The 20,130-nt window shown below is 58.0% G+C and overlaps 2 protein-coding genes across 11 annotated transcripts in view; both read right to left on the reverse strand.

Annotated features, from left to right (window-relative positions):
- Pnpo (pyridoxamine 5'-phosphate oxidase) overlaps nucleotides 1-20,130 on the reverse strand; it is a 235,028-nt gene that overhangs the window by 143,489 nt on the left and 71,409 nt on the right. The window lies entirely within an intron of this gene.
- Nucleotides 2,823-12,963, reverse strand: Nfe2l1 (NFE2 like bZIP transcription factor 1). Of its 9 annotated transcripts, XM_013149570.3 has the most exons (6): nucleotides 12,807-12,963; nucleotides 11,091-11,278; nucleotides 10,296-10,807; nucleotides 6,033-6,251; nucleotides 5,337-5,492; nucleotides 2,823-5,021 (listed from the first exon to the last, which is right to left on the reverse strand). In XM_013149570.3, exons 3-6 carry the CDS (start codon nucleotides 10,803-10,805, stop codon nucleotides 3,675-3,677), a joined length of 2,232 nt encoding a protein of 743 aa, XP_013005024.2. In that variant the 5' UTR covers nucleotides 10,806-10,807; nucleotides 11,091-11,278; nucleotides 12,807-12,963; the 3' UTR covers nucleotides 2,823-3,674. The 9 variants fall into 9 exon arrangements, with proteins under 9 accessions (XP_013005024.2, XP_005002455.2, XP_013005022.2 ...); XM_005002398.4 differs by having other exon boundaries at nucleotides 6,033-6,218; nucleotides 10,296-11,278; XM_013149568.3 differs by having other exon boundaries at nucleotides 10,296-11,278.

A 20,130-nucleotide genomic window follows, 5' to 3' on the forward strand; every position in this document is an offset into this window, starting at 1 on the left:
GCTCCAGGGTGAACCCAGTAGTGCGGTTGGGTTTGGTGAGGACATCTCTGCCCACTGGACCAGCAGAGGCAGAGGGATGCCCCAAGAGCTGCGCTGTGGAGCCACAGGTCCATGGTCCCCAAGGCACCAGGGCTCTCTGCATATGGGCACCTCCAGATGTGCGCTGCAATGTGTTCATCCGTTTTGGTTCATATTAAACAGCCTGTGTTGAGACAGTGGTGGGCTGGGGACTTAGCTCGGTGGCACAAGCGCCTGCCTGGCAAGTGCAAGGTTGTGAGTTCGATCCCCGGGACCAAAATGATGGCACCAAAGCTGCTGCTCACCCCAGTGGATCCTTAGGTCCTGGCTGGCCTTCATCAAGCCGGAGGCCCTGTCCACTGTGCTCATGGCCTGAGGTTAGGCTGGGTCGCTTTGCATGCTTGCCCTTTACGGATACTTAAGCCCCTGACAAGTGAAGATCAAGTCAAGTGTGTTAATCAAACTTGTGTTTAAAAGAAAAATGGCCAGGCACAGCAGCTCCCTCCTATTACATGCACTCACGGGGGCTGAGGCAGGAGGATTGCTGGGAGTTTGAGTCTAGCCAGACTAACATAGTGAGTTGAAGGGATATAGCAGGACCCAGTCTCCAAAAAATGAAACAAGGGAAGGCGGACTCCCTCCCCAGCCAACAGGAGGCGGGGGGTGGGGGGTAGTTCTGGGCTCACAAGCACGCGAGGATGGTTCAGCCTCTGGCTACTGCAAACTAGCTAGCGAAGCAGTGGCATCAACAGCTTTTTGGGTTCTGTGCACCTGAAAAGGGACCGAAGGCTTCTGTCCTCTGTAACGCACCCCTCTACCCAGTCCTCAGAGCCGGCTGTGCCCAGCCCAACCAGTACAAAGCAGGCCTTAGCCAAACTGCCCCTGCACCCACCCTGCCTGGCTCTGCCCCACATAGTTCAGCACTGGGGGAAGCGGCTGCCGCTTGCGTGCTACAGGTGAGAGCAGTGGGACTGGGGACCCTGAGAAAGGCTCAGTGACAAGAGAACAGGACGGGAGCCGCACTGCAGGCTAACAGCCCAGGTGGGCCGTTTGGGTGCAGTCAGGATCGATTTGGGCACAGATTTGTGTTGTGCCCACAGCATCGTGGGTCGAGCTTTGACTGTTCCCCAAGGTCCTGCCTCCGGCTTTTTTGGGATTGTTGGATTTGGCTTTTGAGACTGGGTCTGAGGGTGTGCCTGGACGGCCCTGAACCTGTGATTCCAGCCTTACTGCTGGCACCCCAGGAGCCAGCAGTTCCCCCATACCTGCTGTACTGGAAACTGAGCCCAAGCCTTGGCTATCATTTCAGAGCTGGGGCTTGAGCCTTCGATCCTCCTGCCTCAGCCTTCGAGTGCTGGGCTCACATGTGTGTGCCAGGTTTGCAGGTATGTGCCAGCCCACCCGACTGAGGAGACGCCTGCAGCATGGGGTGAGGACCCAATTCTCGGCAAGGTACTCCCCCACCTGCGGGCCGCAACAGGGAGGCTCGGGTCCAAATCGGACACCAGTCTGACCTCGGCTTCATCGGATGAGTGTTTTCAGCCACAGCCTCACAGGGGAGCCCTAGGAGGGGTCTACCTCCTCCTCCTCCCCTTTACACAACAGGGCTTCTGGTCACCCCAGCAGTTCACCTCACTCCCACTGGGAGGAGGGTTAATGGGTGGCCCTTGCCTGGGCCTGAACCCTCAGATGGCTTTCCAGCCAGAAAATGGCCCCAGCAGTGCCACCAACTTGGGAGGCTTGAGGGACAAGGATCCCCCAAGAGTCTGGGCTACACAGACAATGTCGCAAAAAACAGTAACAAAACCCAGCATGAATTCATGTTTTTCCAACTTACTTTTGGCCTCTTTTTCAACAATGTTTTTGTTTTGTTTTGTTTTTTTCGTTTTTATCGGTACCAGGGATCGAACTCATGACTGCCTGCTTGCAAGGCAGGTGCTTATGCCACTAAGCTAAATCCCCAGCCCCGACAATGTTAGTTTTAAATCAGGCCTATAATCCATGAGTTCAAAGGCCAGTCTGGACAACTTAGCAAGACCTTGCCTAAAAATGTAACAAAACGTAAAAGGTTTAGGGATATAGCTCAGCAAAGCCCTTGGCCAGGCACACAAGGGCCCTGGGTTCAATCCTCCTTCCTGCACCCCCACCATCCAGACTGGACCAACCCCAACAGGAAAGCGCCTTTGGAAACCCACCCAGCCAGAGGTGAGTTCACACCAGAGATTAGCTTAAACTCACACACTCAACTCCACCTTAGGGGACCTCTAGGGGCACCGAAGGATGCTGCCCTGGTAGGTGGCACAGGGTACTTGTGCACCCAAGGCCATAGTAAAGTCACAGAAGACACCAGGTAAAGGCCAGACATCCACCTGGGGATGCGCATGGACCACAGCCCACGCCCAGGGGAAGCCCCGTAGCACCAGCTCCTTGTAGCTGGGGTCACAGCAGGCAGCTGGTGCGGGTGGCACCTCACTAAGCAGAAGTTGCCCAGGCTGGGCTGGAACTTGTGCCCTTCTTGCCTCAGTCTCCCAGTGCAGCCCTGCTCTCAGGGCCTGGTGTCCAAGGGAGAGTAACTCGGCCAGGGGGTCACTTCCAGCCCTGCACCAAGGCCTGTCCTGGGCCAGGCTCTTGGCAGCAGGCAGCGCGTGGCTTGCAACACCCTGGCACGGGGAAGACCCCCAGGGGCTGTGCCTCCGAAGGCCCTGGGCTGCACCTCAGGCTCAGGTACCCCCGCGTCCACGCTCCCCACCACTTCCTTCCTCAACCGGAATTCCAGGTAGGGAGAAACTGCACTGGAGAATGAATCACCGTTTTATTTTATTTTATTTTGTCATGTGCTCACAGCATCTCTTTCTCTCCTCTCCCTGGCAGGTCAGAGATAAATTAAAAATAAAATCTACGAGGAAAATAATTTATAAAAAGCACTCCCAGGCTCCACGCCCTGTCCCTCCTAGGGGAGGGTCAGCGCGCCCCAACCCTCCCAGGGCCTGGCATAAGGGGCAGGACGGCCACCAGTCACCAACACAGCCTGGCAGGGACACCGAGACCCCGCAGTCCTGGAGCGGCCCTCTCGGAAGCCAGGTGCAAGGCCTGGGGAGGGTGCATTCAGCCCGCGCCGGCGCTTGCCCTCTAGAAGAGCCCCAGGTGGCCGCCACCTCGGCACGCAGGGTCCAAGTCTATGGCAAAAGAGAACGATTAGCAGCTTTGAGGACCAGGCCAGCCCTGCTCCCACGCAGGCGCTCCGGACCCGGCCGTGCGGGGCACCACAACTGTGCCATGCGCATCCTGGTCCAAGTCCGAGCCCGCACCCACTGCCCGGTCCCCGGCACTGCAGCCAGGCGCTCCGGCCCAGGGCCTGCGGGGCGGTGGTGGCCGGTGCAGCGGTTCCATGCAGGCTGAGGAGACAGGTGCACTGGCGCTGGCGGAGGCAGTGGCAGGGCAGTGACGGCATGCTTGGTGTCGGCTGCTGCAGCACGCTGGGCTCTCCCGCTCCCTGTGCCCCGGCCCGGCCCCGGCCCCCGTCACGCCAGCTCCCACTAGGCGGACACCCCGCAGTGCAGGGACAGAGAGGACCCAGTCCGGTGCCCAGAGGGCAGCGCCGCCCTGGGTCCCCCTTCTCTCAGGAACTCCTGTCAGCACGGCCCCGCGGCGCTCGCTCACTTCCTGCGCTCCTTGGGCTTGCGCTCCTGCCGCCGCGCCTGCTGCTCGGCCAGCGCGCGGGGCAGCAGCAGGACGCTGCCGTCGCCCGCATACTGCAGCGCGTAGCGGCTGGGCGAGTAGGGCCGGCCCTGCTCGTCGCGCAGCCGGCCGAACACCTCCTGGTACAGGCTCTGCAGCTTCTGCCGCAGCTGGCGCAGCGCGCGCAGCGCCTCCAGCTTCTCGCGCAGCAGCCGTGCCTTGTCGCGCCGCAGCGCCTCCACGTCGCGCTCCAGGTTGAGGATGGTGTCCAGCTTGCGCCGCCTGCAGTTCTGCGCCGCCATCTTGTTCTTGCCGCGCCGCCGGATGTCGCGCACCAGGCTGAGCTGCGCCTCGCTCAGCGGGTGCTTGGCCAGCAGCTCATTGAACTCCTCCACAGGCAGGTTCACGATCTTGTCGTTGGTAAAGGGGATCTGCATGGCGCGTGCGCGGTGCTCGTCGCGGCTCGGCTGCTTCTCCAACAGCTCAGCCGGCTTCTCCCGCGCGCCCTTTCGGGGCCCGCCGGCCGGGGCCGCATCGCCCGCGTCCAGCGCACCGGGCGCCAGATTGTAGGTGTGGTTATGGCCCACGTGCTCTGGGAAGGGAAGGCGCGGCAGCGGTGCGGCGCCCTGCAGGCTCATGCGGCACCACTTGGAGTACTCCGGCTGGTAGCCCACGGCACCCTCCGTTTCCTCCAGGTCCAGGGCCTCGGAGTCCGAGCTGTAGCCCACGGCGCCCTCCTCGGAGAAGGAGGCCGCGGCGGAGGAGGACGTGGAAGAGGCGGCGGAGGAGGCGGAGGATGAGGAGGCGCCGCCCTCGGAGCCACTCAAGGAGGATGGGCTGTGGCTGGAGTCCAGGGAGAGGCCTGAGTCAGAGTCGAACTCCTCTTCGAGCCTCGAGGCCTGTGCAGGGTGGAAGCCCTCCTCGATGGCCAGGTCCATCAGGCTGATCTCGTCCAGCATGGCCTCGTCCAGTAGGCCCCCCAGGGGGTCGGGCAGCTCGGGGCCGGCCGTGTCGTTGGCTGTGCCGTTGAGCTGGGGCGGGAAGAAGAGCCCGGCCAGGCCAGCAGGGCCGAAGGTGGAGTTGAGGCCACTGGAGTTGCTGGGCGCCAGTGGGAGCAGTGCGGGGCTGCTGCCGGGGGCGGGCAGGCTCTCCACCTCCGGGCTGAACAGCGAGAAGTCCTGGCTGCAGCCCCCCAGGGACGCCTGGTGCAGGCTGACGTTCTGGTTGATGGGTGTGCTCGGGGCCAGGCTATAGTTGGTGCCCAGAGCGTCCCCTGGAGGGGCACCGTACAGGACGTCGCCAGTGGACGTGTTGGCTTCCATGGCCTGGGAGGGAGCAGAGTGGGCGTCAACAGGAGCAGACCCAGGGGCACAGCTGCCAGGGTACAGGGCCCACTCCCTACAGTCCACTCGGCAAAGGCAATCAGAGTTCCAGGGCTCAGACAGGAAACCCTGATGCTCCATGCAGCCATCGCCTGCCCTTTCACTTCCATTTCCTCCTGTCAGAGCCAGAGGCCAACCGGACGCCTGTGAGGCCAAGTGAGACCCCCTCAGCTGTCCTGGCAGACCGGAGGAGGAAGGCAGCCACAGGGGCAGGCCCCAGCTCCCCCACCCCAAGCAGTCCTCACCCTGACAACCCACCTGCATCTCCATGATGGACATAAGATCCTGCCACTGCTGCTCCAAATCGAATGGCGACTCTGTCCCCGTGAGGAGAGGGGACAGCAGGCTGTTCTGGAGGGCAGGGGACTCGTTCTCACTAGGCACTGCTTCTGGGAGGCTGGTGACCTCCGAGAACTAGGGGGGAACACAGGGGTGTCACCAGGCAGGAGGACCACTGGACTTCCTGTCCCCTTTCCTCTGCCCCTTCCCGGCAGCCAGGGCCCAGCAGCTGGCTTGCTGACCTGCCCGGGGCTTGGCCTCCCTGGCACACTCCCCAGAGGGGCAGGCAGCCCCAGGCAGCCTAGGGCTCTCTTCTGGTGACATGGCCATTGAGTCCTCCCCACCGGGCACCTGTGGCAACAGCAACCTTAAGTCTGGCAGGCCTGGACCCTGGCTCCCCCACACAGGCAAACGTGCACCATCTCCCTGCTGTCCCCTCCTGGGAATGACAGAGATAAGGAAGGCAGATGCCAGGCATTCTGCCTCCTCTATTTGCTGGCTCCCGGCAAAACCAGGCACCTCAGGGTCTGCTGCCTGTCCTCCTGCGCATCCCAGCAATGACCGGACCTAGACGGACACAAGCTCCACCCCTCAGCCACAGGGGGAAGTTTCTGGAATCGAACTGCCTGCTGAGTGCTAGCAGTGCAGGAGAGGCCGGCAGCAGGACGGCCTTACCTGTGCAGGGAAGCTCTCCCCAGTCTCTCCGTCCACTAGCAGGTCTCGGGCCAGAGCCTCCGCGCCCGCATCCGCCCAGGTGTCCTCCTGCTCTCCGCTCCCATCTCGCTGCTCCTTATCCGCATCCTGCTCCTTCTGCCGATGGCTGTAGTCAAAAACCTCACGCCCAGCCCCCAGATCAATATCCTGCCGCCAAAGGATGTCAATCAGATCTATGTCCTGAAAGACAGACGGAGACTTTACCTTCCCCTCCTAGGGCCTTCTCTCCCTGTCCTGCCCCTAGGGCCCCGCCTTCTGTCACCTGGCTTGGTCCAGGGTGGGGCCCTTCCTGATTCACACCTGCAGGCCTCACCCCCTGCTCCTCCACACCAGGGGCTTCACTCATTCATACCCAGCCACTACCCGACCCCCAGCACTGAAAGTGCTGTCGGCAGGTCTGGGGATCAGGTCTGGACTAGACACACGTGGGGTCTCCAAGAGACCCCTCTGGTCTGAGGCAAGGGAGACCCCACAACGTGATCTGCCAGCTGTCATGCCAAGTTACCCAGCAGTGGCCAGGCTTGCATCAGACTGTGGTGCCACTGCATTTGCATAAAGGGGTGGGGTGGCCCTGAGAGGAAAATCCCTGCATTTCCAACCACCTGATGCAACCAATGACAACTGAGGGCCACCGGCCTTCCTCCAGCCACCCCTCCCCAGCTACCCGCAGAAGTGAGCCGAGTGCCCACAACTCCTGCCACCAGGGCTCACCTCGAGATCCATCCCTGCCAGGATGCCCATCTCAGCTGAGCTCTGCAAGCTGCCTCGATCCCCGGGGAGCCTCCGGCAGTCAGATGATCCCAGTGGGCACCCCACCCTGTGTGGCCAGCCCCACTGTCCCTCACGCCAGCTCACACTCTTTCCTCGCCACACCCAGGCCTCCGACTCCCCAGCAGGCGACCCACTCAAGGACATCACCCCCAGCACTACACGCAGGGCACCGCCTGCCACCCAAGGCGCTGAAACACCTCCCTCTGCTCTGCAGCTCTTGGGCACTTCCTGCACCGAGTGCCACCCCCACTGCCACCAGTGTGGAACCCCAGTACAGAGCCACAGGCCTCCTGTTGAGCCACTCCCTGCGGCAGTGTCCTTACAAGCCCAAAGAAGCCAGGGCTGCCTTCAGAGCTCCCCAGGCTCAGGCCACTGCCTCCTGGGCCCTGCCCTCCTGCCCGCCCGGACCCCACCCGGGCCTCTGCCCTGCACTCTCCCTCCATGCACCAACCTGCACAGGATCCCTGGGCCCAGGAGCAGAGGGGGGCTGGGCTGCCCGCTGAGTGGCCAGCAAGGAGTTAAGGGGCCGGCTGCTTTTGGCCTGACCCCCACTGCCATGAGAGTGAGCGCTGCCGTCCAGGCGGGTCATGGTCTGGGAGAGGAGCCCCAGGGCGTCCAGGGCCAGGAAGCCGGACAGGGGGCGGCAAGGAGCCGCTGGCTTGGAGGGCACACGCCAGGCTAGAAGGGTGGCCCCTTGCTGGCTCCGAGGGGCCCGAGCCGGGTGCCCCGCCCGTGCTGCTGCCTGGGCGGCTGGCCCAGCCCCCTTCCTCCATCCCGGAGCAGCCCCCTCCCACCTCACAACCCCAGTTCCACTCAGGCGCCCAGCAGCCCCCGCCCGGAGCTCACCGCAGAGGCTGCAGTGAGCCGGGACTCCCACCCCATGCTCTGTCTCACGCTGCAGAGGAAAGCAAGCTCCCTCCTGTTCCTAGCCTCCCTTTCCTCCCTCGTTCCCCCTCCTCATGCCCCCCAAACTTGTTACCTAGGCTGCAGCAAGGAGCCAATCCCCTCCCCCTCCCACCCCGCAGGTCATTGCTGAGCCTGCGGAGAGCCAATCCCCTCCCCCAGGTCAGCAGCTGGGCTGCGCAGAGAGCCAATCCCCTCCCACTGTCGTTACCTAGGCTGCGCAGGCAGCCAATCTCCTCCCCCAAGTCCCCGCTGGAGATGCGGAAGGAGCCAATCCCCTCCCACCGCCTGTTACCTAGCTGCAGACGGGAGCCAATCTCCGCGCCAAGGCAGCTGGAGAAGCTGCCGCAAGGAGCCGGCCCATCCCCGGCCGCCTCCGTCTCGTCTCCGTCTCCTTGAGGAGATGCACCCAGGGGCGGGCGGCCCCACCCAGCCGTCAGTCAGCTGGGTGGTGGCGCAGTGAGCGCCCCTGGGGGAAGGGGCGCCACCCTCCTCCTCCAGTCGCAGCCCGGTTCTCCAGCTGCCCAGACCCGCAGGACACTTCCTAGGCTCTGCCTGGAACCTCGGGCCTCTGCTGGGAAACAGGAGGCAGCCAGCCCTAAGCTCCGGGATCACCAACAGCCGGGCAGGAATCCAAGAGAAAAACCAAAAGCCCCAGGCCCTTTGTGACCCTCAGACAGGCCAGACTACAAGGGGAGTGACATCCTGCACAGGTGCACCTCTGTGCCTGAGAGGGCACAGTCCAAAGCCGGCAGGCACTCAGAAGACAGGTGCGGGGCACCACCCCGGCACAGCCACCAGCTCCTCTCCCTGCTGGGCCCAGAGAGATGCTGGTGGAGTCAGAACACCCAGTCCACACCCTGGACTGCACTGGATCAGACTGGACCGGGGGCAGGGGGTAGCTCCCCTGAGCCAAGGTCGGGTCAGAGACAGCGTGCTCTCAGCCTGAGAAGAGCTGTCAACAGGCCACCCCGTTCTGGGCTCGGCGCCAGTCTCCCGGGGAATCCCACCCCGGCCCACGGCCCAGGCCACAGCTGCCCATCCAACTGTGTGGCCGCAGAGCGTACTCCCACCCCAGGGATAATACGGCCCCACGCTGCTGTCACATGCTCCCAACCTGGGTATTTTTATCCCTGAGTGGCTGAGGAAATGTTCTGGACACATCCTCGCTTCCCTTCCCCCTGCTCAGCCCTCTGCGCAGACCTACTGTTCCCCAAGGCAGTGCTGAAGGCCTGGGCTGGAGAGTGCCACCTTCACCAAGGCCAGAATGGAAGGAAGCAAGGTCAAGGGGCCACCCCGTCCTGCACCCCAGCATCCCGTCCATCCTTGCGCAGCACAGGCCCAGCAGGGCTCCAGGGACAAGCCTGGGCCTGTCCCCTGGCAGAGCATGCTTCTCTGGGATACCATGCCATACCAGAGCCTGCTTGAAGGACAGGAAATAGGAGCAGAGAATGAGGCCCAGCAGTACTGCAAGGGCCTGAGACAAGAAGCCCAGAAGGCAAGAAGTGCTGCTGGCTCCTGCACTCAGTCTCCGAGATGAGCCGGGTCAGCCCAGCACGGCTGAGGCCAGCAAGGCCTGCACTGTGGGGTGTCCTGTTACCTTGTGCTGTTTACCCTCAGCAACATCCCTGGCCCCTCTCTACCCACAGATGCTAGCTAGTACCACTCCCCAGCTGTGACAACACAGTCTCTATAAATACTGCCAGCTGCCCCTGGGGGAGGACCACAGGCCCAGCACAAGCCATGCTGGAGGCCAGCCAGTCTAACACTCTGAAAGCTGAGGGCAGAAGCAGGCCCTATGCAGGAAGGTCACACGGGGCCTCCCAGCTCCTCCAGCCGGGCACACTCAGCCTGATCCTCCCTGGGGCTCTTGGGGCTGGGAGGCGTCACAACAGTTCTCCTCTTGGCAAGGCAGGGGCAGCAGGAGCTGCCTGTATCAGCCACATCATTGGGGCAGGGAAACGCACCCCTTTCTGCCTCAGCAGGGGTGCTGGCCACAGGATAGGGCCCAAGGGCACCTATAGCTCCAGGCTCATCTCTATCCTCCAGCCTCCTCTGCCCGACGCCCTACTGGGCGCCTTCAGCAGGAATGGAAGCCCTGGTCTCTTCCAGCCAAGAATCACCAGGCCTGCGCCTGGCTCAGGGCCAGGACAGCTGAACTCTCTGGGTCTCACAACAACAGCCCTGACCACAAAGAACTTCAGGGTGCACACACGTGTTCCAGTGTGGGGGTAGGTGCAAGGCAAGAGACGGTATCTGTGTCCTAGCAACAGATACACATGGCACCAGAGCCCTCACATGACCCACCCCCACCCAGTCCTGCTGAAACCCAAGCAGCCAACACCACCGGGCCTAGCGCCTCCCACCACCAACAGCACCTTCGGAGGGGGCCCGGCTCTGCACCCACTCAGACAAGGCAGCCTTCCAGCCCGGCAGCCTGAGGCATTGCCCCCAACTTCTAAGGCTTAGTTAGTGCTGCCATTATCACCTTGCCAGCCCCCTCCTCCTGGCCCCAAGGCCCCCCTGCCCGCCCTCCTTGGGGCCACTCACCTCTTTGGTTAAGTCGCCACTGACTGGTGGGGCTACTGCCCCCAAGTCCTCTAGATCGCCACTGAATCCCTGTTCCGTGTCACTCTCTCGCACCCCGCTGTCTGGGCCGGCCACATCCTGGAGGCTGCTGGAACTCTCAAGGGCCAGGCCAGAGCTGGGCTGGCTGCCGGAGACAGACCCCTCGGGGTCACGGTGGACCAGCCAGGCATTCACCTCAGTGGTGGGCACCTGGAACCTGTCCAGGGCCCTGACCTGGCTGAGGAGCCGTCGGGCAGTGAAGTAATTGTCCAGGTCTATGCTCTTTGGGTGGATCCCGTAGCCATCCAAGGTATTCCGCAGGTTGTGGAACTGTGTCTGCGTGTAGGCAGAGCTGGGCCCCAGGATGATCTCCCGCAGCGGGGGGAGCTGGGAGGTCAGGTAGGTATCCACGTCCACCCGCACCCCGATGAGACTCAGCAGAATGGTGAACTGCAGCAGTCCTTCCGTTAAGTATTTCTTCAAAGAAAGCATTGCTGAAGAACCAGAATGTTTATGCTTTTTGGGTTTTAAATCTTCCAAAAGACCAATCGTGGCCACTGTTCTGCTGCTCCAGCCAGCGGGTGACCCTTCTCAGCACCAACCCTGCACCCCACCCTGGCACAACGTGGGGGCTGAGTGCCCCGATGGCCCCAGAGGAACGCTCGACTCACAGAACCAAGGACACACACTCTAGGCCACATTCACTCCTGCCTTGCGGCCACCTGCCTCAGAGTGCGCACCTCACCCCGTCCAGGCTCTCCGGCCCTGGCAACTTACTCTCTTCTCAGTCCACATGCAGCCGCCTCCCTCGAGGCGCTGCTGTCCCCTCTACAGGCTCAGCAACAGCTGAGACTTCTTTTCCTCCACCCTCTAGGTTTATTTTCTTTGGCTGCAGCTCCAGGTCTTTGTCTTGGGTCGCAGCTTCCCGCCTCCTCCACCCTGACCAGGGGGGTTTCCAGTGGAACCTGAAAGGTGGCACAAGATCAGGCATATGAGACCCTCACTCTCCACGGGGATCAGACTGGGAGGACCCCAGGAAAGGAGAGGGGATACCAAGCATTCACCACTCAGAACAAAACCCAACCCTTTACAGGCAGAACAAAAGGTCCTGATGAGGAGGACCTCTGGATATTCAATCAATCTGCAAGACCCTTAAAAGCAGCTTGCTCTGGATAAGCAACCAATGCCCAGGTCTCTTGCACTTTGGTGCGATTTGCAAGCTCTTCTCCTGCTATGTGGGCACTTCATCCAGCTCCTATTTTTAGTGTGAGAAGCCCATTTCCCATCTTAAAGCTGGTTTCCAACTACAGGCAGAAAACCACCTCCAATCACTGGTCCCAGTTCAGAAAGGGAGGGAGATTATTCATGGGTGAAAGTGACAGCGAACTCGAGGACAATATCCAGGACAGAGTTCAGGTCACCGCTCCACGCAAAGCAATAAGAATGCCTTTTGTGTTCCCAACTTTCAAATCTGATCTTCTTTTTCCCACCACCCCCACACTTTAAAAAAACGAGGCAGGAAAAGTAAAGAATAGGGAAACAATAAAGAAACTGAACAACACCACCAACAAAAGAGACAGGGCGGGCCGGGCGCTCCCCCCGGGCTGCCCCTCAGGAGCAGTTTGCAAAGCAGGTTTTATCTCCGCTCCTGTGACCTTCTGAGTCAAAGCAGAGGATACGGCCAAGTTCCCAACCCGGCTGCCAAGTGAGGCGAGGGGGAAATCTGCCTCTCAGCTTCTGGTCTCTATCTCGATGCTTTTATTAACGCTATACACGAAGCGTCGCTACCTTTTCCCCACTGTGACCTGTCTAGCCAACTTCATTCTGGAAGGGGAGCAGGACCTTAAGGAGACGCGCGCTCACATACACACAGGCGTGCGCGCGCACCCCATCGCGCCGGAGTAAACACAACTGGAACCCTCAATCCCAGCCGGCCCGGCCTCCAGTTCTCACGCAACACACTCCTAAAACCTCCCAAGAGCCAATTAAATTCAAGAAACCGGACAAAGTTCCTCCAAGTCCGCGCCTGAGGCCGCCACCACCACCACCACCACCCTCCGCGCCCGGGTACCCGAGTCCGGAGGGGCCCGGGTCGCCATGCCCACGAATGGCAGCTTCGCGTCCAGCTGCAGGGCGGCCGCGGGCGAGGCGGTGCAAGCGGGCCCCGACCCGAGCCGCGGCCCGCAGCCAACGAGCGCGCGCTCACCCCGCCCTCCGCCCCGGCCGCACCCCGCCCCCGGCCGGGCCGCGACCACGCCTTCCCGCGCCCGCAGCCCTCCCGGCCGGCCCACCCGGGCAGGCTCCGCGAGGGCCCCACGGCTCTGCCCCGCCGGCCCGAGGCTCCCGACCCGCCCGCAGCCTCGCTTGGCCGCCGCCCGCCCGCCGCCCACCGCCCGCCCCTGGCTCCTGGGCCGCAACCCGCCACCCCCACCGCGTGAGCCTCGGCTCCACCGCGCCGCACCCCTCCGGGAAACCAACGTGCCCGATACCCACTGCAGAGTTCGGCGTCCACCGCTGCCGCCACGGCAGGCCTTCGGCCCAAGTCCCGGCCTCGCCGCCGCCACAGCCGGCCAGCCCAGAGCTCCAGCCTCTGCTTCCCTCCCCGCCCCCTCCTTCCCTGCACTCGGAAGCCCGACCTCTGTGGCCGCCCCCAAAGCAGCCTCTCCAATCACTGAGCCCAGACCGCGGCCGTCGCCGGATGTCGTTCTGATTGACAAAAGAGAGAGTTCAATAGCTGAGCGAGCTTCCTCTGTATCCACCAAGATTGACATGGTTACGGTCCAATGAGCACCTACGCCCGCCCCGCGGCGTGGGCCCACCAATGGGTGAGGCCCAGGCCTTGGGTCCTGTCTTAGGAGGCCTGGGCTGCGTTCTCACCAGGTGGTGTTACAGGTGCAGTTAGTTCTGCGACTGCTGGCGGGGCCGAGAGGCTTTGGGCACAAGGTGCGGTGACAGGCGTTGGAGTGTGGAATGCCCCCTTTGAAGGAACCCACTGTGACTTGCAAAAGTCCAGCGAAATGCACAGTGGGCCCAGACGGGGCGCGGAGCATGTGATTCTCATGGTGGCGACGATCGTCCTGCCATCTTAGGTGCTGGTGACGGAAACCCAGACCTGGCTTCCTCTCCGTGCGAAGCTGGAGCAGCCACCTGGGCAGGGACGACACTCACCTCTCCTACCCCACCACCACCCATCCACCCCCACTTCGTGGCCCAGGCAAAGGTCACTTCCAGGGAACACTTGCGCTGTTGCCCAGTCCGTGGGTTTTTGTGTTTTCTATCAGAAAGTGGCACAGAGACAAGGTTTTATTTATCTGCGTTTGATTTACTTTTTTAACACAAGGACTCACTATTGTAGTTCAGACTGATCTTGAACTCGCTATAGCCCAGGCTGGTCTCCAACTCCGGGTAATCCTCCTGCTTCAGCCTCCCAAGTGCTGGGACACTATACTCAGTAACCTTTTATTTTATTTTATTTTGGTTTGGTGTTTTCTGAGGGTCTTGCTATGTAGTTCAGGCTGGCCTCGAACTCACTATGATCCTCCTGCCTCAGCCTCCCGAGTGCTGAGTCCTTTTTATTCTTGTGTAGGGGGAGACTAAAATCCCACCCTGACCCAAACAAAGGACAAAAGTCTACAGCTTTTGTGGCATCTGCAGGATATCCGGGGCCACACCTGTAGAGGTGTCCTGTAGTTACACTGGGGCTCTTCCATACCAGGCCCCTATACCAGGTACCATTTTAGATCTCCTCCTCGGAGTGTGAGTTTTACTATGCTAGGAAATTAAAGTGCAGGCTACTTTAGTGACCGTTCTTCTCATGGATTTGACCCTTACAACCTGGAATTTGTCCTTTATTCTAACTGGGTTTTGGAGCAGATCATTCCCTTGGCTCAAGTGGGTAGGACATTGTGATTTCCTTGTTTGCTTTGGTTTAGTTGTTTTTGTTTTGTTTTGTTCAGATAGAGGCTCACTTTGTACACCAAGCTGGTCTTGAACGCACTATGTGGCCCAGGCTGGCCTCAAAAGCAGAGATCCTCCTGCTTCAGCCTGTGGAACGCTGGGATTACAGGCATGCTCTACTATGCCCACCATGATTTTTATTTATTTATTGCGGGGGCCTGGCTTCCAGGAATCCCAACTAACCACTTGGGTGGTCTTCAAAAGCTGGGATAGGTGGCCTTGAAGATGGCCCCACTTTAGCTCCTCAATTTCCAGTATGTCTGTTAACTAAAGCTGCAGGCCAACCTCACTGTCTTATAGCCATGCTGGGGTGTCTGGGGCAAGACAGGGCATACTAGCAATTTTTGTCATCATAGGAACAGCAGCAAAGAGCCCACGCACACACACACACACACACACTTCCCTAATCTGCCCCACAGAACTTAGTCTTGCTTTTTAGGAACTTTCTGTACGTGTCAGAGTTATCCAGGCCCATCTGGCCATATTACCTGAGATACATGTGCACCCCAGCATCGCTGGGGGAGCTTGTTAGACTTGCAGATTCTAAGGGTGTCACTAAGTGGCCCAGGTTGGGCTCAAGCTTGGGATCCTCCTGCCTCAGCCTCTCCTAAATGCTGGATCACAGGAATGGGCCACCAGCACACCCACTTCTGGAGAGTGAGATTGCAAAGCAGCAGGACTGCAGTTTGATAATGCACCAGTTTGACTGCTTCTAGGGCAGCCAGTCCTAATGTAAATCACCAACTTGGAGTTTGTACTGTGGCTTGCAGCCATGGGCTAAAGAGGTGCCAACTCAGATTCCTGTCGCCTCAGAAAGCCAATAATCTCACAAGCAACTCATCTTCCTTGTGCAATTAAGGACCAGGCCAAATGACAACTCCCTAGATAATCAAGTCTGTGCCTGCCAGGCTGGTGACACTGGTCTTCCAGCAGTAGAGAGGCTGAGGCAAGAGGATCACAAGTCGGCGCCAGCCTGGGCAACTTAGACACTGTCTCAACACATAAAAAAGGGAGCCAGGTGTGGTGGCACACACCTGTCATCCCAGCACTCAAGAGGCTGAGGCAGGAGGATCGTTACAAGTTTGAGACCAACCTGAGCAGCTCAAGGCCGGCCTGCACTGCATAGCAAGACCCCGTGTCAAAAAAAGACAAAACAAAAAGCGGGGGGAGGGGGGGGCTGTAGATGTAACTCAGTGGTTGGAGGGCTTATCTAGCATGCCAGAGGCTGTTCTATGCCCAGTACCAGAAAAGCGCGGGGGGGGGGGGTACATTTTGCTATCTCCTGATCAAAACTAGAATTTTATGCATTAACTTGTCTGTGGAATTTTTTTCCCCATAGGGCCTCTATGTAGCCCAGGCTGGTCTCAAGCTCCTGTCAATCCTCCTGCCTCAGCTTCTCAAGTGCTGGGCTGACAGGTATGCCCCACCACACCCAGTGCCCATGGAATTTAGGTGACATTAATAAGTCATTGAAGGGCACTGTGTGTGTGGCTAAGAGAGTGCTTCCCTCCTGTGCAAGAAGCCTGAGGTTTCACTTTCAACACACAGGTACACTAATAATAATAATAGTAATTGAAGGAGGAACCAAGTGCCCAGAGGCCAAGGCATAAGGACCATGGGTTCAGGGTCAGCTGGGGTTACATAGCCACCCCTGTCTCCAAAAAAAAAAAAAAAAAAAGAAAAGAAAAGAAAATCCTGGTAAAGCTGAACAAGGGGGCTGGGGATTTAGCTGACCGGTGCAGCCCCAATGAAACAGGAGACAGGAGACGCTCTTGTGGACGACAGTTAACTGCTGCTTTATTCACGCGGGCTCTGGTTTATATATTTGGCCGTAACCAATCACAGGCTGCCACGAGGAAGCAGGGCGGGAATGGGACGCAGGCTCTGGCTACTATATCCAGCTGTGGCCAATCAGGAGTTGCCACAGAGTACGGAGTGAGCACGAAGTGCACACGGGTTGGCTAATTTAAAGAGGGACGTAGCACATTGCGGAAGCTGGCGTGGTCTTTAGTCCCGGGTGGGGTATGGTATGTTGAGCACCTGCGCCCAACATTTAGCTCAGCGGTGTAAGCACCTGCCTTGCAAGCAGGCGGTCGTGAGTTCGATCCCCGGTACCGATAAAAATGAAAAAGACAAAAAAAAAAAAGCAAAAAGCTGAACGAATAGAAAGGCCAGGAGTGTCCCTCACTGCTAGAGTGCGCTGCCCAGGCTGTGGGGGCCTAACCCAGGCCCAGTACAGGAAAAAAGGGTCCCAGGCAGAAATTAAGCATACCTTGCTGGGCATTATGGGTGCTCACCGCAATCCCAGCACTGGGGAGGCTGAGACAGGAGGACCCTGAGAGTTCCAGGCCAGTCTGGACTACATAGTGAGACCCTGTCTCAAAAAAAAAAAAGGAAAAATTAAGCACTCCTTGGAAGGGATGTGGTTTTGGAGAACATGGCAAATTACCAAGGAAATAAAATATTCAGGCACTACATGAGTGTGGCCATGAAGGTACTAAAGGTACTACTTAAGAAAGGACAAAAAGCCAGGCAGGGGACTGACTGAGGCAACTGAGGATGGCTTCAGCCTAGGACTTAGAGACCAGCCTGGGCAGCATTTTTTTTCAAGCAGACCTTCATTATGTATCTCAGGCTGCTCTAGAACTCACAGGTGATCCTCCTGCCTCAGCCTCCCAAGTGCTTGGATTATAGGCATACACCATCATGCCTGGCTCCAAATCAAATATTTAAAAAAAAAAAAAAACCTTAATGGGGCAGCCAGGTATAGGGGTGCATCTGTAATCCCAGCACTCAGGAGGCTGAGGCAGGAGAATCCCATGAGCTTGACCCCAGCCTAGGCTACTCAGTTGAGTTTAAGGCCAGCCTGAACTATGTATTGAGACCTTTTCTCAAAAAAATGAGAGAGAGAGACAGAGAGACACGAGAGAGGGAGACTGGAGCCTTGGTCTGGTGGCTGGGACAAGAGGATCACAAATTTGAGCCCAGCCCTGACAACTTTAGTGACTTAGCAAGAGCTCATCTCAACAAAAAAGATAGGGACGTAGCACAGTTTGAAGTCCCTGGGTTCAGTTCCCCGTATGTACTTGGGGCACTCGGGAGGTGCTGGCTGTGTAGCCCAGTGGTAAAGCACTTCCCCAGCACGTGCAGGGCCCTTGCTTCAATCCCCTCCACCCAGCAAGAAAAAGGAAGAGAAGGGGAAGGAAGGAAAGGAAACAGAAAGGAAGAGGGCGGGGAAATGTAGAAGCCAGCATTTCTCTACAAGAGTAGGATAGGTGGGAGGAAATCTATTTAAAAATTCCAAAACTCAAGGATATCAAGGGCCAACTCAAGTTGCAGATTCAAAGACGAGACTATTTTGAAAACCAGAAGGAGGTGATAAAAGACAGATTCTTTGGAGCAGGCAGCTGCAAGTGAGACCTCAGAGCATTTGTGTCAAAACCTTGATTTCAGTCCCAGCACAGCTGACCACAGGACTGCTGCCTCTGCTTGCTCTGGGGCGAACTCTCCAGGTGGTAACTGCTTCTCCCTGTGGACACCACCCCATTCCCACAGCTCTTCCTGCTTCCTCTCTCTCTCTCTCTCTCTCTCTCTCTCTCTACCCACTCCTTTTTTTTTTCCTCTTGAGACAGGGTCTCACTATGTAGTACAGGCTGCCCTTGAACTCACTATGTAGCCCAAACTGGCCTTGAAATCATGGAGATCCTCCTGCCTCAGCCTCCTGAGAGCTAGGATTATAGGCATCTATAAACAGGAACATGACCAGTTTGCTCCTTGTATCTGTAGCCAACCTAGGTTATTTCCTTTCCTTCTCCAAAATGTATAAAAGTGCTCAGCTTTGGTCAGCAGACATTTTGCCAAATGCTAGCTAGCCCTGCCACTAGTAGTATCTAGAAATCTGTCCTAACACTGGTCCTTCTTAGGCTACTCTGTGTAATGGCTCAATAAACACTTCTATCTCAGCTATTTCCTCAGTCTCAAGAGTTTGGGTTAACAGAGTATGTACTAAGAGCAGGTAGCACATGCCTATAATCTCAGCACTGTGGGAGGCTGAAGCAGGAGGATCCCAAATTCAGGCCCAGCTGGAGAAACTTAGTATAACATGATATAATAGACAGGAGCGAGGGTTATATTTTACGATACTGGGGATTGACCAAACCTATATCCCTGGCCTATGTTTGTTTGCTTGTTTAAAACAGGATCTCCCTGAGTCACCGTGCATAAATTTGCAGTGCTACCTCAGCCTCCCAAATGCTAGGATTACAGACATTCCCCACCATGCTAGGCAACACGAGTCCTTTTGTTTTCCAAAGTATCTCTCGCCTTTTTGGTGCTCAGGATGAAACCCAGAGCCTCCAAATGTCTTTTTTTTTAATCTTTTTGAGACAGGGTCTCACTATTCAGCTCAGGCTGGCCTTGGGCTTACTTTGTAGCCCAGGCTGGTCTCAAACTTGCAAGGATCCTCCTGCCTCAGCCTCCCGAGTGCTGGGATTACAGGAGTTCAGCACTATGCCCAGCTTCCAAATGTCGTTTGAACTCCCTATCAAGGTATCAGTTGCACTGGATAAGAAATAAAATTATGCTGGGCATAGTGGCACACAAGGCAGCAGGTTACTGTGAGGCCAGCCTGGCGCCCAGCCTAGACTACACAGTGAGAAGTGAGACCTTGTCTCAAAAAAGAAAAAAAAGTTTGTAAAACAGCTGAGCATGGTGGTGCACTCTTGTAACCTTCGTACTTAGGGGGCAGAGGCAAGAGTTAAAACGCAGCCCTGGCCACATAGTTCAACACTGAATCACCTAGTGAGACCATGTCTCAGAATCAAACGCAAGAAATAAAGTCACTAGGTATATAAAAGACTAACATGCAATCAAGTAAGTTAGTATTCACTAAAATAAAGCCACTGTAGGTATAGACTATCTCAATTTTGAATTCTAGTATTTTATTTCTGAGACAGGAGCTTGGTATATGGTCCAGACTGTCCCTGAACTCACCATGGGGCCCAGGTTGATCAAACTTGTTTTGATCCTCCTGCCTCAGCCTCCCGAGTGCTGGGATGGCAGGTGCCGTCACACCTGGCAGCATTTGTTGCTTTTGGGTTTTTTAATTATTATTATTATTATTACATGTTCGCAGTACACAGTGAGTACTTTCTCCGTGGGTACAGTCACACGGGGACGGTCTTGGTCAGTAACCCTGCCAGCGTGTGGGCGCAGCAAGTTTAGCAGGGGTGGGGGTGGGGTTTCCACCCCCGCCTGCCGGGAGCCCTGCCAAGTCTGCGCAGGTGCGTGCCTCTCGCCCCAAACCTGGTGTTGAGCCTTGACAAGTCCAGGGTGTGCCCTCCTTCGCCTCCAAGCCGCCCTCCCCCTCCTGGTGCCCGGGACAGCTGTTAATAGGACAATTACCCAAGAAGCAAAGGAAGATCGCATGCCCGTGTGTCATCCTCCGGGTATATCCATGAAATCACCGGGAAAAGTGAGCGCATGCGCAACTCCCTGGCAGAGGCCGGCAGCCCTTGACAGACCTGGCACTGGCATTCCCACTCCTGGCTGCAATAAGACACTAAAGCGTGGGAAGCCAGGAAGAGGGGTGGCTCTGACTGGGGATTTAGGATCAAGAAAGAGCCAGCTAACTATAAAGCACACTGAGCCTGGCGTGGTGGCGCACGCCCGGCTGCGAGGCACTCGGGAGGCTGAGGCAGGAGGAGCCTGTGTCTTTGAGACTAACCTGAACTGCATCGTGAGACCCTGTCTGGGGTAAACTACACAAAAACTATAAAGCTCACACCGAAGTCCCGGCGCCTGAGAACATGTGTGGACCCAGGTTCCGCAGTAGCCAAAGCTACTCCTACCAGCAGGTACA

Source organism: Cavia porcellus, unplaced genomic scaffold (assembly GCF_034190915.1).
Source record: "Cavia porcellus strain 051 isolate PalLab524CR breed Dunkin Hartley unplaced genomic scaffold, mCavPor4.1 scaffold_6, whole genome shotgun sequence".
NCBI lineage: Eukaryota > Metazoa > Chordata > Mammalia > Rodentia > Caviidae > Cavia > Cavia porcellus.

What these genes read in the sequence shown, in the direction of transcription:
- Nfe2l1 (XM_013149570.3), bottom strand. Translation starts at nt 10,805, where the DNA reads ATGCTTTCTTTGAAGAAATACTTAACGGAAGGACTGCTGCAGTTCACC. An exon ending in GGGAGAGCTTCCCTGCACAG is followed by an intron (nt 5,493 to 6,032) that starts GTAAGGCCGTCC and finishes GTTCCCCCCTAG; the next exon opens with TTCTCGGAGGTCACCAGCCT. An exon ending in TGTCCATCATGGAGATGCAG is followed by an intron (nt 5,022 to 5,336) that starts GTGGGTTGTCAG and finishes GCTCCCTCCCAG; the next exon opens with GCCATGGAAGCCAACACGTC.